Source organism: Lampetra fluviatilis, chromosome 19 (genome assembly GCF_964198595.1).
Source record: "Lampetra fluviatilis chromosome 19, kcLamFluv1.1, whole genome shotgun sequence".
Classification (NCBI taxonomy): Eukaryota; Metazoa; Chordata; class Hyperoartia; order Petromyzontiformes; family Petromyzontidae; genus Lampetra; species Lampetra fluviatilis.
Genome location: NC_136293.1, coordinates 3,958,433 through 3,975,256, shown reverse-complemented (window position 1 = coordinate 3,975,256; position 16,824 = coordinate 3,958,433). Strand labels below are relative to the sequence as shown.

Below are 16,824 nucleotides of genomic sequence, written 5' to 3'. Positions count from 1 at the left end.
AATCGTCACCGGTGCCGTCCATAAGTGGAAGTCGAGCACAAGTCGCCAGGTTCGTAGCGCAACATGCTAACCGTCACACCACGACCACTCCCTGTAACAAACACAAAGGACAAAGAACCTCCCTATTGTCTTAACAGACTGTTGGGGCAAGTGCTGTTGGCGAGCACATATAAAGGCCGGCATGGCACACGAGAGGGTGGGTGGTCAGCATCACGCCCGGTCGCCTTTGTGTCCCCAGTGACGATGTTTACACACTGCACCAGGTACTCATTTGAGGCTGAGTCTACCTAGGGGAGGCCCAGGACTGATTCAGATATTCGTCACTGGTGTTGGGCATGCGCGGGAATCAAACTCGGGGTGCCAAGCATGCTAACTGTTGCACTACCATTCCCCCACACACATACACACAGACACGTTTATATTGGCAGCAATCAACACAGTCCATTGACAGAATTCTCCACGGCAGAGGAGACATCCGTCAAGTGCGGGGGACCCTTAAGCGGCTACTACCCACTGCTGCGTCGCACGTGTTTAATGGGCTGCATCAAGCGGTTGTGAAGTTCTACAGTACATCTCGGCAGACAGCGTTTACGGTCGATGAAGCTTTATGTAACAATCGTTCTTCCGCCGCGCGAGTCGCTTAGCCAGCCCTCCCCCAGCGGACCTCGTGTGGCTTGCATCGTATCACGTGCAACTCTGGCTTCAAGCCCGCATCTGGCCGCCGAGGGCAGTGACACAAGAGGGCCCATTTCGGACGGAGGTACTGGGCCTTGTTCCAATTACGGCGGCAGAAAAGCACCTGCGAGCTACGCCATTAGCGGAGTGAAATTCGCTCACATTTGAGCGTGCACACGTGATACTGTGAGTGGGGAACGGTAGCCTGACGGTTAGAGCGCTGGGCCACAATCCTCAAAGGGTCTCTCCGCGCTCTGACGAGCAAAAGGCTGGCACTGTGGTTAGTACACGGGACTCGCAAGAACAACTTTTTGAGCACACATCTCGGTCAGGGATCGACTCAGCCCAACATCCATTTAAGGCTCAATTACATTTAGGAGCAATTTTGCAGAAGCCAAGAAGTGCGATACTGGTCCCTGCTACAGTTCATAATTATCATTATGTCCTCCCAAATTGCCTAAGCCACGTATGCACCTTAGTTGCATGCATATGAGCATGTGACGCCTTCCATTCGGCTCAAGTGCGGGTGCGATAGCCCACACGGTTGCCGAGCACAGGCTGAAAGGTAAAACGCCAAACGGCCAGCAACAAACAGAACTACATTGAAATTATCGGAGGGAAGCGTTAACACGTTTCCTGAATTGAGCAAGGTTGTTGCGATAAGCGCTTGAGACAAGAGACGATGGGGGTGGCAAAATTACATGAGGAGAGCAGTGCAAGTGGTCGAACACGGTACGGGTGACATTTTCACGCCAAGCGCAAAGGAGGGTCCCGCATTGGGATATTTGGACGTCAGCCACGTTCATAGACCCGGGGGGGTCCTCAACGAGGGTGGAGGTAGTAACGGGCGAAGTTCACGGGGGGGTGGGGGGGGGAGTACTGTGTTGGGGGTCAGCCCTACCTTAGCCGGCGTGTGTATCCAGATGGCGGGGTTGAAGAGCACGTGGTCGCACAGCTGCTTGAGCATGGGGGCGCCGTGGGGCAGCGCGTCCAGGTACTTGGCGAACGACAGGAAGTGCTCGAGCACGGCACGCGACACGTGGGCCCTTGAGGACTGTGCGTCGCACGGGAGGCGTAGGGGGGTCACAGAACATCAGCTGGGCGCAGGTTCGGCAGCACGCGATGACCGGGCTGGGAACTCGTTTAAGGCCGAGTTGACCTACGAGAGACCCCGGACGCCACTTGTTTCCGGTGTGCGCGGCAACGAACATCATTTTCATAACACTGTTCAAAACCGTGGTTTTTTTGTCGCTGTTGTACTGTTTTCTCATTGTGATTGCGCAAAATTATTCTTGTCATGGGAAGAATAACATTTTGTGTGGAAGTTCCACGCTGCCCAGCATAATCTCACCGTGTGTCAGAGATCTTCACCCTGTGTTGAGGATATTACGGCAGAATTATTTATGAAGTCACTTCAATAGACCTCACATCCACGCCAATTGGCGTACTTTGTGTACGTCCTGCATGCTGTGTTTGCCGCATAGCAATCCAGTGTTTAGTCTAATTTATGCTTCTACATTATGGTAAAATAGACATTTCTCGGTGATTTTCCACATTGTATCGATTTCCAATTTATTTGAACCCCAGCGACTGAAAAACGTATCAGAGCAGTGAATTTGAACAAATTCAAGGTCAGTTATATACAGTGCTGCAGTGACATGAAGTGAGGTGTTTTATGAAAGTTTTGTGCAAGAATCACTGCCATTAATACAGTGCTACAGTGAACTGCAGTGAAGTGTTTTATGACTTTGTTTTGTGCAAGATTCACTGCCATTAAATTTACACAAGACACAATTATACTGGCTCAGAGTCACCGACTGAATCGCGCAAAGCTCCTGTGCCTGTTTGAGCAAGGAGAAACCTTCCCTTGACCTCTGACTTCGATAAAACTAACGGCACTAATAACAATGAAGCACAAGCAGCTCGCAGTACTCAGATGTTAACGCCGCAACCACTGGGCAATGCGTGCCCTAGCATGCATCCATAATATATATTACGTTGGCAGGCATCAATACTGGTATGACAGGGGAAAGCAAGACATATATATATTTGGAGTTTACATATTCTCTCCATCTTCGCGTGGAGTTTTTCTCCGGGCCCTCCAGCGTTTCCCTCCACATTTACAAACATGCATTTCGATGGTTTTTTCGGTAAAGTCACGTAGGTAATTTTTTTCAATGAAATAAATGAAAACAACTAAATTAAATCACGACGTTTCGGGCGCAACACAGGCGTCCTTCTTCAGGTGGGGACAACGTAGCGAAAGCACAACCGCTTAAGTGTGTCTAAGAGATGGCTGTGACGAGGAATTATATTGTCGTGGGGGATGGAGGGAGGGGAGGGGCCATGGTGAGTGTGTGGGCGGGCTGTGGACTGGGAGGCAACGTTGTGAGGCACGGGGGGGGGGGGGCATTGGGAGGCAACGCATGGAGTTCAAACTGAAGCTTTGTAATGCAGGGAGCGGAAGTAGATAAGAAAGCTAAGATTAAGCAGCCTTTTGTTATGCTGCCGTGACTATTTAAGCGGTTGTGCTTTCGCTATGTTGTCACAACCTGAAGAAGGACGCCTGTGTTGCGCCCGAAACGTCGTGATTTAATTTAGTTGTTTTCATTTTTTTTTTACTACGTGACTTTACCGAAAAAAACAAAGAGTATGAATCTTTGCAGTCACGAAAGCTTCAAATCTAGAATGCATTTTGATGATTTAGATTATTTGGCTGCTATACATTTCCACATGATACACTATTTCGTTGAGCTATCATCTGTCGCCAGGTCTCTCTGAAAAAGCAGTAAAATAAAAAGTTTAGTTTTATTTTAAATGTATTCGTGATTTGCTTACCTTCCCGACACTTTGTACGCCCATCATTTTTGTGTATTGTTTGTTGTAACTTTCTGACCCAACCCTATTGGACCTCTGTGGGAAATGAGCTTTATAGCTCATCGGATTCCGCCAGCATAAATAAAGATTGTGATTCAGATTTTGGGCACGGTACTGCTGGTTCAATACTGTGGATGGAATGATCAGTTGTATTTGTTGTGCCCAGTAGAGGATTTGGCTGCGGTGCCACTGAGCCTGTGGGCTTGTGGATCAAAATCCATGGCATTTTGTGGGCTTATGCCATGTTGTCAATAAATTACTCTTACTTTGGATCCCAGTGTACCCAGTAAAGCTGCCACCACAATATACATTTGTAACCACCTCCTGACAGTATTGAAAGTAGGAAAGAGGGCTGAGGTTATTTTAATTCTCTGCTGCACAGACATTTCCTTCTCTGTTAACCTTGCACCCATCACCATGAGGTAGAAGAGGTTGCTCCTTCTGCTTGTCCCCTTCTGGAGAAATATTTTCCTTGCCGCACATACCTGTCTCGAAATAAATGAGGGGCCCCGATTTATGTAGCTATCTTGGCCATTAGTCCGCCACTTTTTTGCCGGAATGATGGCTGTTTTAGCACAAACTCAGAACGTTCAGAATGTATGTGCATGTCATGATTGTTCCCATAAAACGTAGCCATTCGACCACTTCTTTTGCCATGAGATGAAACATTTCCACCAATGCGTGGAATCGTGTCCATTACAATGTTCGGGGCATGGCTTCGTGCAGGAAGCACTGAGAAGCTGTGATCGTCTTCAACTGGACATATCTTCGTTGAACATTCTGCCATAAATTGGAAAACTGATCAAATTTACAGAATAATTGAAGAATTTAATTAAACTACAGTGTACAGCTCATTTTGTGAAAGTGTGTCCACACATGCACGTGATTTTGTGTAGCAGAGAGGGCAGTGAAGGAGTGTTTTTTTTCCCCCACTGCATCCCAGCCACCTTCAATTCCTGGCTATACACACCGGTGACCAGTGGCATCTGAACTTGTCCTGGGCCTCTTCTAGGTCAACTCAGCCTTAAATGAGTACGTGCATCTGAGTGTGTAACCATCAGCATTGGGTAGACAACGCTGGGCATAGGAGCGGCCCTTGCGCACTCTGCAGGCAATAATGGCGTGCTTGCTAAAAGTGCTTGCCTTGACAGTCTGGATAGCTACACACTGAAGACTTTTACCATTGTGTGAGTTTGTGCCAACACATGCGTTTGTGTATTTTTTAACATCTGTAATTATCGCCAGATGCTCTGGCAAATGCTTGCATTGAACAATTATCTCCAGAATGATTCACAAAGCAGCTTTGCACTGACGATGAGGCACATTGCAATAAAAAAAGTTTTCATTTTAAACAAGATATGTTTGCTAGTGAATGAGTTGGAGTGAAAGTATAGACTGAATACCCCATTTGATTTACCTTTCCAAGCCTAAACATACAAATGTGTTCTCATCGGACGACAAAATTTGCAGATGGCAAAAAAAACGAAACAAGGCGTCTCGGTGATGTTCGCAGTGTTGGGCACTGCTAATCTAAATTAGTGGCCTTGAGCCCGTCGTGCATAGATAAACTACGAAGTGATGCACGTTCTATTGAGCTCTGGGAAAAGATAGGCTGAGTTGACCTCTGACTTTGCAACTTCTGCTTGCTGCATGGAGCCTTCTTTCGCTTTGCCACTCCACCAGAGTGTGCACAGCAATTGGCGACACTGCGAGCCCCTGACTTGTGATAGCTACTATCTCACTTCACTGGAAAATGTTCACAGTGATTAAAATAATTAAGAGTGTTGTATTTGATGACCACTCTATCCCAGAATTCCTCTCCACTGGTTCATGTGCACAGTGGTTTGTGATAGTAGGAGCATCTCATATTCCATCGCTACTATTACATCCCGTAACATTTCACTTAACTGAGAAAGTGAACCAAGATTTGTAACAAGGGTCTATTATATTTGATAGCTGCTATATCCCATAACGCCTTACTTAATGAGAGAATGTACACAGTTATTAGTAATATTAAAAATAACCTCTTGTGTTTCACTGCTACTCGATGCCTCGCTAACCTGGACTACTTTAAAGTGATTTTTCTACGACCTATTTCATGTGAACTCCATAACACTACTGTCGAGCTCATGAAATTAACAACGCCATTTGAGAATGGTCTCATAAAAATCACTATCCAATTATGAATTAGAGACATTACAATAGTTTCCAGTTCCGCAAGCCATATTTAATTTAAATACTTTATTTCGATTCATGTCATTATGTCCACATATTACTGTTAATCAACTTTTACCTCCAATTGTGGTCTCAGCTCACTCAATATCATTCTCAATATTCCAATTGTTTGGTGAGTGAGACTCGTATATTTCAGAATTTGATTTTACCAAAAAGGTTTCTTTATTATTTGTACATGGCAGCTTGGTTGACCTTTGCTAGACTCAACAGACCTCTATTACTTCCCTTGAATAAGGGCAGCGAGTATATACGTATTTATTTCATCCAGGGAAATAACCTTTGCCTTGAGCCCAGCATCTCAAAGATTCTGGCTCATTACATGAACACGATCATTACCCAAAAAACCGCCAAAGCCTCCGCCTTTGAATACATATAGAAACTGAACGTTGGTTTGAATAATTATATATCTTTGGTTCTTGACGTAACTTTGATATAAAAATTGGATATAATTGCGGATGAGCCTACATTATACAGACAAGCATTGCGCGGGTGCTTCATCAATGCTATTGGCCCGGAGCCAGTAGTGGAGATTCATTATTCCTCGAGCCAGGGCGAGGCTCTCCATAAGACAACCGCTGCAGCCTTTCCACACAGGGTTTCGTCGTTTTATCAACTTCGGTTGGAAGATGGGCCACGTCAATTCCCGAATAAGATTTGAATTCACAACGATGAAATGATTGCGAGGCAAACGCTCTGATACAGCACCACCCAGGCGGGTTATGAAACGGCAAAAAAAATCTATATTGTTTTGTATCTCTGGCAGAAATTATGGAAGGAGAGATGTTTTCTCAGAAAGATTTCACATTGCTCATTACAAGACATGGCATGCATTGGAAGAACTAAAGGGATCATTAAAGGCACTGGTGCAGAGACATCCATGCGTCCAACTTGTACAGATGCCATCAGCTAATCAGCCCTTTGATTTGATAATTTGGGTAATCGTCCCAGTGACATGGCTACTTGCTTAAATCACACGTCTTAAGGTAGCTATAGTGGCTCTTATATCAATCTGGCCAGTTGGTTGGAGCCCTCTATCCACAACCTAAAGTTTATGAGTTTAAATCCCAGTCAGGGTCGATTTGTCCATAATCCACCCAGAAGTGATACATGGAATACCAGGTCAGCACTGATTGACCGAAGGAGCTCTGTGGGCCCCCACAAAAGGAGGTCAGTACAACAACAGGAGCCTTCAATTAATGAAGTCTGGGGACAATTCCACTGGATGAACATGATGCCCTCACAGCATCCCCGGTGTTCACTTTGACTGGTGGAATAGGCACGGCTGGCACATTTTGTCTGTCCTAAATTTTAACCTAGAGTTCAACAAAAGCTGGCAATGCATTTTGACCTGATGTTCCATCATTTGTGCTTTAATGAGAAGCCTACAATGCTTGCTCATGCATTGTGTTCCATCGTAATTCTGCAGTTATTTTCATGGAATTGTCATGTTTTGTAAAAAAAAACATTACACAGAAGAGCCAAGCTAACCATCAAAATGTCGTTTTACAAAGAAAGAATTGTGGGCAATTTTTACAAACAATGTTTTGGGCCATAATACAAGCATGGACCACCACAAATATAATTTATCGAAGCATATACGTTCATGCAACGGCAAATCGGACGTCTCCTCTGTATGAATTATTGTTGCCACAGCACAGTATCATCGGAGGTGATATTGCAGAGGTTCATGGTTCAAATCCGGTAGGCAACTATAGTTATTACGGCAGGTATATTAACCATATCAAATCTGTCGTCTGGTCCAGATTTACCAAATTCGAAAAAATTATTCACAAAATTCTCAATTGGGATTCCATATGACAATCGTTGCCCCTTACTAGCAGACTCATGGCAGCTTGCATGAGTCTGGTTGCTCATTTTTTCAACTCAACCAAATGTGTCTCACAGGGCTTTCCAAAAGAAACCATCTTCTCGTAAGTAGAGATCTGGCCCAGACTGAAACATATTTTTTTTATCTCATCAGCTTCCTACCTGCTGTGATGCACATTATTATTAATTATTATTAATTCTAGCTACCACTCTGATGCATCTGTCTTACTGCCATTGGCTGTAGAGAGCACGTGTCACCACTTCCCTCAAGAGTTCCACACCCCCCCCACCATCGCTACTATTTCACATTGATGCGCGGGCCCTGCTCACAATCCATCCTCATTAGCGGCAGGCTGCGATGACTGCCATGGAAACGTGTCACTAGTCCGCGCTCGCCATTACGTCAAGGGGCATTAAAGCAACCTGAAGATGACAAATCAAACCCCATTACTGTTGCATCTTAGCTTATTCCCAGGGTTGCTGATTTGCGATGTTATCAGCCAACACGTCCTACGGAGCTGCTCTTTGAGGAACTTCTGTGCGCAATAAAAACTGAGGCTGGCTCTTCCCGCAATTGTAAATTTTTGTTGTACGTTCACCCTATTCCTTCGCATAGCTAAGCTCCATTGAAATGACGTGGCCCCGTGTGGTGTACACAGAGGACTTTTGTAATCGGCTTTAGTACGCACGTGAAAATGTGCAATTTCCTCTACGACTCAAGGCCAATTTACCCATTTGAACGAGGAGGGGTACTGTTAACTTTTATTCGGTACATTTTCACCCATTCGTTCTGTTCACCCATTCGTTCTGTTCACGCATACGAACGTGAACGCGTGTTCACGCAGGCAGTTGTACGACACGTGCACGCACGTGTGTGAGCGCTCATGTGCGAAGCCACCACACCTTCTCAAGCAGGTATCCGATGACCAAGAAGCCTTTGCTGGCCAACATCTGTTCTTGCATGGCCACAGAGCTCTTGAGCAGGTCCAGCAGAAATGCCAGCAGGGTACCGCTACAGGACACACACAGAGCAAAACACAGCAACGCCATTATCACCACAAGCTTGCAATACAGACGCGTCTGTCAATAAACATGGTTTGCATTTAGCGTTCTGTAAATACACATGTACACAAAAACAACACATCTCCCGTTTATATAGAAATTTGCATTTGTTTAGGATATCTTGGTTCAGAACAGGGCCCAGGGGCTCAGTCTACGCTTATATGTCTATCCCACTGACTGATCCAACCCAGCACACCAAGTTACACACCTCTACATGGATCAATCTTGGAATCAGTTGTGATGCCAAAGGGTAATCGTTGATAGAGTGCACGTTGTCCGTGATGGTACTCACTGGATTCAACTTCAGGCCCAGTTTCGTGTAAAAAATGTTAAACATACACATAGAGCAAGACATGAAAATTAAATAGACACTCAACATAGTAAAGGCTAAGCTAATTCACGCCTACATTAAACTTAGTTATTCTCTCCGCTATCTAGCCCTGGCCATAGAGGGTAGAGAGGGCAGGGCTAAAGGAGATGGCGCCGCAGGACTCGTGATGAGTTTCCACGCGGATCCAGGTCGTGCCGCTGATCCTAGGACACTGGAAACTGGGCCTTTTTTGGGCCACCAAGCTCTGTGTTCCAATGTTTTAACTTACGAAGGCCAGCTCACACGTTGGGGGTGGTGTGGCCATAAAAAAAATACACATATGGCCACCTTTTATTTCCCGAGTCTTGATGTTGATTATACATCGTATCAGATACTCATATTGGGCTCTTACCATCAACAGTGGCATTGCGCACAATGTTCGAGAAATACGACGTGGATTTCTGTGGTCGTCGTGTGATGAGCAATGGGTAATTGCTCATTTAGAAACAAGCGTTTAGAGTATTTGCCTGCTATAAATTTACACTTGATAAGACACTTCGATGAGTTATTATTTGTGGCCTGGTCACTTCTGAAAAAGAGCTAGATAGCTCAGAGGACCATACCTGGTAAAATAACAAATAGTTCATAGTTTTCTTTTATATGAAATTCCAAATTCATGTGCGTGCACACCCACACACGAACAACACACATACTTTATCCCGAAAGTGAAAATTTATTTCAATAGCGTTATGGGATGCTATTAGCAATAATGGCGGTATATAAAATGAAAATATTATTATTAACTGCAATTACAGTCACACAATGGGTTTGGTAGGCAGCTGTTGTCTTCATCAGCTGCTGTCAATAAGTATGGCACGTAAGTATTCAACAAAGACAAATCACGCCAGAAAGGGGGACACATTAGCCATTTCCATTGCCAATACGTCCATCCAGTCGTCAATAATAAGAATAATCACAGCAGAAGGAGCTGTGCATTATCAACCCCGCAGCTGATAAAAGCATCTTTCCTCAAATTGCCAGGGGGGTGAGCAACTGTTCCCCCCACCATCCCTCTCCCCCCCCCCCCAGTGGGGGGGCGAAGCGGGCAGCTGGGGGCACGCGATCGCGCGTCTTAAAATTTGGTGTGCCGCTGGTCGCGGCGTTAAATCACGGCGCTCTTCGGAGGTAACCCGGGGGGGGGCCTTCTCGTGGCCCCTCATTATTGCGCCGTTTGGAGTCCATCAATCGCCACTGGACGTCATGCAAATGGGTGCACGGCAGGAGCCGTCCTCGATGGGGCTAGACATGCAGGGCCGAGGGTGGAGGGGGCTCCTATCAAACAGTCAAAATCGAGGGGGGTCTGGGAGACTGAACCCCGGGGACGCAGAGCATCAGAGGTGATGAGCAGTCGTGCCACAATTACCACTGCCAAATAACGGAGCCGCTGCCAAACTCCACTGGACTCTTCGTTATTTATATCGAGGCGAAAGTCAAAAGTGTTCCACCGCCCAATCGAGAGCGGGGTTTGTTCTTCTCTACATTTGCAGCCATTAGTGGGTGGTATGAATTCTAGAATACTCTGAACAGGGGAAAATCACTCCAAAAAACCGCTGTTGACATGTTGTACTCTGTTCATCATACTCTGAGAGATGAAAAACTAAGGCAATCTAGGAGCAGCCAGTACCAGTTCAAGTACAGTGAGAGAAAAAAGTATTTGATCCCCTGCTGATTTTGAACATTTGCCCACTGACAAATAAATGATCAATCTATAATTTTAATGGTAGGTTTATTTTAACAGTGAGATACAGAATAACAACAACAAAATCCAGAAAAACGCATGTCAATTTTTTTTATAAATTGATTTGCATTTTAATGAGGGAAATAAGTATTTGACCTCCTCTCAATCAGAAAGATTTCTGGCTCCCAGGTGTCTTTTATACAGGTAACGAGCTGAGATTAGGAGCACACTCTTAAAGGGAGTGCTCCTAATCTCAGCGTGTTACCTGTATAAAAGACACCTGTTCACAGAAGCAATCAATCAATCAGATTCCAAACTCTCCACCATGGCCAAGACCAAAGAGCTCTCCAAGAATGTCAGGGACAAGATTTTAGACCTACACAAGGCTGGAATGGGCTACAAGACCATCGCCAAGCAGCTTGGTGAGTAGGTGACAACAGTTGGTGCGACTATTCGCAAATGGAAGAAACACAATAGAACTGTTAATCTCCCTCGGTCTAGGGCTCCATGCAAGATCTCACCTCGTGGAGTTGCAATGATCATGAGAACGGTGAGGAATCAGCCCAGAACTACACGGGAGGATCTTGTCAATGATCTCAAGGCAGCTGGGACCATAGTCACCAAGAAAACAATTGGTAACACACTACGCCGTGAAGGACTGAAATCCTGCAGCGCCCGCAAGGTCCCCCTGCTCAAGAAAGCACATATACATGTCCGTCTGAAGTTTGCCAATGAACATCTGAATGATTCAGAGGCCAACTGGGTGAAAGTGTTGTGGTCAGATGAGACCAAAATGGAGCTCTTTGGCATCAACTCAACTCGCCGTGTTTGGAGGAAGAGGAATGCTGCCTATGACCCCAAGAACACCATCCACATCGTCAAACATGGAGGTGAAAACATTATGCTTTGCGGGTGTTTTTCTGCTAAGGGGACAGGACAACTTCACCGCATCAAAGGGACGATGGACGGGGCCATGTACCGTCAAATCTTGGGTGAGAACCTCCTTCCCTCAGCCAGGGCATTGGAAATGGGTCGTGGATGGGTATTCCAGCATGACAATGCCCCAAAACACACGGCCAAGGCAATAAAGGAGTGGCTCAAGAAGAAGCACATTAAGGTCCTGGAGTGGCCTAGCCAGTCTCCAGACCTTAATCCCCATAGAAAATCTGTGGAGGGAGCTGAAGGTTCGAGTTGCCAAACGTCAGCCTCGAAACCTTAATGACTTGGAGAAGATCTGCAAAGAGGAATGGGACAAAATCCCTCCTGAGATGTGTGCAAACTTGGTGGCCAACTACAAGAAACGTCTGACCTCTGTGATTGCCAACAATGGTTTTGCCACCAAGTACTAAGTCATGTTTTGCAGAGGGGTCAAATACTTATTTCCCTTATTAAAATGCAATTCAATTTATAACATTTTTGACATGCGTTTTTCTGGATTTTGTTGTTGTTATTCTGTCTCTCACTGTTCAAATAAACCTACCATTCAAATTATAGACTGATCATTTCTTTGTCAGTGGGCAAACGTACAAAATCAGCAGGGGATCAAATACTTTTTTCCCTCACTGTATGCATTACTCCTGCTGGCCAGAAGCAGGAATCGAACTCAGGTCGCCTGGTTCGTCGTGCGGTTCGGGAAACACTCCGCCACCAATCCCACACACAAAAACAAAGATCCCCCGTAGATTCTAGATTTGAAGCTTTCGTGACTGCAAGGAATTATCTTCTTAGGTTTTTTCGGTAAAGTCACGTAGAAAGTAAAATAAAATAAAAACAAAAATCACGACGTTTCGGAGGCAACACAAGTCTCCGTCATCAGGTGGGACCGTCACAGCCAGATTAGCTGTATCAAGTGAGGCAATGATTCAAGATGTAATCCCTTAAAAGCGAGTTGAGGGGGGAGGGAGAGGGAGGGGGGAGCTCATCAGACTATGGTAGCCAATGAAAGGAACGTATCGGGAGGGAGGGGGGGCGAGGCCAAAAGGGTGGGCGATGGACGTGGAAGCGCTTGTGCGCAAGCGGCCAATTACTGCACACGCCAACACAATGGAGCGATTGTGCGCAAGCGGCCAGCCACTGCACCCGCCAACACAATGGGCAGAGAGGAGGAGGGGAGGTCTAATACACATGATAGACAAAAGAACGAAAATGATGATGGGTACAAACTTAGGGGGAGCTCATCAGACTATGGTAGCCAATGAATGGAACGTATCGGGAGGGAGGGGGGGGCGGGGGGGGGGCGAGGCCAAAAGGGTGGGCGACGGACGTGGAAGCGCTTGTGCGCAAGCGGCCAATTACTGCACACGCCAACACAATGGAGAGAGAGGGGGAGGGGGGGTCTGATACACATGATAGACAAAAGAACGAAAATGCCCATGTTTATACCAATGCTGGCTGAACAATGAAGAGAGTACTGTTAAAATAACTGGGGATGTTAACACTCAACCGTGATGATGGGTACAAACTTAGTAATCATTGTAATCATTAGAAAGATGTTATCAACCACGCAAAAAAGACTTAATCACAAATTTTTTGGACCATCTTATCTGACAGGCACTATTTTACTGTACTTTACCGAGTGTTAACATCCCCAGTTATTTTAACAGTACTCTCTTCATTGTTCAGCCAGCATTGGTATAAACATGGGCATTTTCGTTCTTTTGTCTATCATGTGTATCAGACCCCCCCTCCCCCTCTCTCTCCATTGTGTTGGCGTGTGCAGTAATTGGCCGCTTGCGCACAAGCGCTTCCACGTCCGTCGCCCACCCTTTTGGCCTCGCCCCCCCCCCGCCCCCCCCCTCCCTCCCGATACGTTCCATTCATTGGCTACCATAGTCTGATGAGCTCCCCCTAAGTTTGTACCCATCATCATTTTCGTTCTTTTGTCTATCATGTGTATTAGACCTCCCCTCCTCCTCTCTGCCCATTGTGTTGGCGGGTGCAGTGGCTGGCCGCTTGCGCACAATCGCTCCATTGTGTTGGCGTGTGCAGTAATTGGCCGCTTGCGCACAAGCGCTTCCACGTCCATCGCCCACCCTTTTGGCCTCGCCCCCCCTCCCTCCCGATACGTTCCTTTCATTGGCTACCATAGTCTGATGAGCTCCCCCCTCCCTCTCCCTCCCCCCTCAACTCGCTTTTAAGGGATTACATCTTGAATCATTGCCTCACTTGATACAGCTAATCTGGCTGTGACGGTCCCACCTGATGACGGAGACTTGTGTTGCCTCCGAAACGTCGTGATTTTTGTTTTTATTTTATTTTACTTTCTACGTGACTTTACTGAAAAAACCTAAGAAGATGATCCCCCGTAGAGTGTTTAAGACTATTGGGGCAAGTGCTTTTAGCGGGCACCTATGAAATACGCACCTGACCGACAGAGGGAGGGCCAAGAACTGGTTCAAATATTCCCCACTGTAATTGGTTGTGATCAGTAGTGTGCTAACCATGACATAACCGCTCCACATGTACAAGCACATATGCACAAGACGTGTGCACAGACACATACACCATACATGCAACATTGTTTACCGAATCCTGATGTGAAGTCAAATAAATAAAAACCTGCATCAAACAAACGGTGTGCGAGCGACAGAAACCCCAGAGAAAGGGACATCAGTAGGGCACCTCTACAATGCCACACTATCACAACACCAGCTGCAGGCGCCCTACCAATTACCACGTGTGCCGCTATTGGCTGGCAAATGGCTCACCCAACATGAAACATTAATTTTATTTATTCATTTATTTATTTATTTTAAATGCGACCTCCAAAAAAACTGCGAGCCGTAATTATACACAAATTTATTCCACGGAAGACACGTGACGACTGAAAATGTTGCGGGATTTTTGCCAAGCACTATATAATTGGGCGACAGATTGCACCATGCATATGCAAAGCTACAACGACAATGCCTTGCTGGGCCAGTTAAATCGTTCAGAGGAAAAATGCCTTTCGTGAGCTTCTGTTAAGCTTGGGGGTGGGGGGATTGACTCGGGCAACATCTCCCAGGGGACCGATATAATGATTACCACTTTGTGGTCAAGTGAACGGTAGTCGTCCTATGGGGAAGACTCGTCTCTGCCATAGGACGGTGGAATTTCCACCAGTGGCTCAGGGCTGCATAAAATGAGACGAGCACCAACGCCTAAATGTTCACATCGACTATAAACATCAAAAGTGACGTTGACTACTCAGGACAATACAGCACACGAGGCATTTGTGTGGCCAATAACCCGTCCAGCCGTTGTCTATCAAGTGCGAACGTTGATAAATCACAAGTGGCATTTACTTTCTACTGGAGGCTATGTTGACCAAGGTGATGTCCTGGTGGGTTCAAGTGTCAATTTCTACCAGTGTTGTTTCTTCGGAGTGATTGAACCCGGGTGACCATGCAGAGCGCTAACTGCCATGGAATGATTTTGCTTTGAATTATACCACACAACAGCACTCGTAATAATTATCATTTAAGTTTATAAAGCGCACTTAAACGATCGTTCTCAGGGTGCTATGCATGGAAAAGTGGAAATACTTTAACATCAACCAAGGAAAGAAGAAGTGAGAAAGACGATTAAAAATATATTAGAAAAAGCCATTTAAAACAGATACGTTTTCTACAACCCGTGAAAACTAACCACTGCTAATCTAGTGTCCAATACAAAAATAATGCATGCAAGTCTAAAAGAAAACTCGTAATGCTTCAATACTGCATTTTATATGTGTAATCTGGCCAGATAAAGTTCAAGTCACAGATGGAAATTTGCAAGTTCAAATCTGGATCAGGGATTGATGCAGCTAATCATCATTCCATGGTCAATGATATATGGCTAAAGGATAAACTGGAACCCTTCATAGGTATGTGGAATTCCACCACTGCCTCAGAGCGACCAATGGAATGGCTCCCTGCTCATTTGACTACAGCATTTTTCGGTTTATTGTGCCTGATACACACCTATGAAACGATATGCGTAACATCTGCTGTGCCCTGATTTACTGCAGACTTAAGTATTTCTGTATATATATAAATAACAGCGATGCCGTTCATGTTAAAATATGCACAAAGTTCAGTGTATATTCCCAGCATGTATATTGTCAAAATAAATAAATAAATAGACAAATACACATACAGACAAATACGCAGAGACCCTTGCAGCCTGCAGGCAAGTCCTCTTAACGCGGGCCTCTGAACTTTCCCATGGTTGCCGAATGTACCAGAGGGTGACAATGGTGTTAACTTGAATATTATGCCCTGCAGCTCCCTTGCATTTGTCTGTACGTCCGATTGTATCTTGGTGATGTGTGTGCCCTCCTCCCACAAGCCCATTTGGCTGTGACCCCGTTAATGTATTTTAACATCATGAGGTGCAACGCTTGTGGGGTTTTAACGTGTGGGTCTATTTAAGCTTGCGCCCATTTAAAATATTTTTTTGTAACTTTGAAACCTTCAATCCCACCTCCCCCTCTGGGTGCCATGTTAGAGTGACGGTATTTAAAAAGCATGACCTGTTTTTGGTAATGCGTGAAGTCATTAGAGTCCTCTGTAGGCGGGTGTAGTCGTAACAGACGTCTGCAAATTTATTTTGTTCATATTCGAAAAAGCTTCATTGATCACAATCAGAATTGAGACTTGCAAAGGCCTGTAATTGCATTAGTTGAATGAAATGGACCTCCGTAAAATTGAAGTCTGCAAGTGTGCAGGTGCTATCGGTGGTTTGTTACATCACAGGGCTGTGAGAGATGGCGATGGCTTCGGGAGGCTTTATCAAGCAGTGGTTTCATCATGGCCATCCAAGAAAGGCGGTGACGCGTCACGTGGTGCTTTCAGATGCGCTTATTCAGCCACCTGGAACGCTCTTCCTTCCGATATTAGGAAGTTACTTGAGCTGTGCACTTTCAAATTTAGATTGGGAAGCAAATTTCTTTAGAGCTGCGTTTTGTTTTCAGTTTGTTGTCCTTCCCCTGCACCTCCGATTATCATGGTTGGCTACGTATGGTGCAAAAGAAGTTCAACATACGTACATTTCACGACCAAAACGTCTGGTCCAGCACGAACCACATTGAAAAGGAAGGGTTCCAGCACAAATGCATTATTCAAGAAAGCAGCCC

The 16,824-nt window shown here is 45.5% G+C and overlaps 1 protein-coding gene across 1 annotated transcript in view; it reads right to left on the bottom strand.

Moving 5' to 3' along the window:
* Nucleotides 1–16,824, bottom strand: part of LOC144937554 (neurobeachin-like) — a 525,952-nt gene that overhangs the window by 234,099 nt on the left and 275,029 nt on the right. Inside the window, exons 11-12 of the mRNA XM_078864832.1 lie at nt 8,518–8,626; nt 1,577–1,729 (exon numbers count right to left, since the gene is read on the bottom strand). Of these exons, the coding sequence (XP_078720958.1) occupies nt 1,577–1,729; nt 8,518–8,626 (262 nt within the window). The remainder of the gene's footprint in view (nt 1–1,576; nt 1,730–8,517; nt 8,627–16,824) is intronic.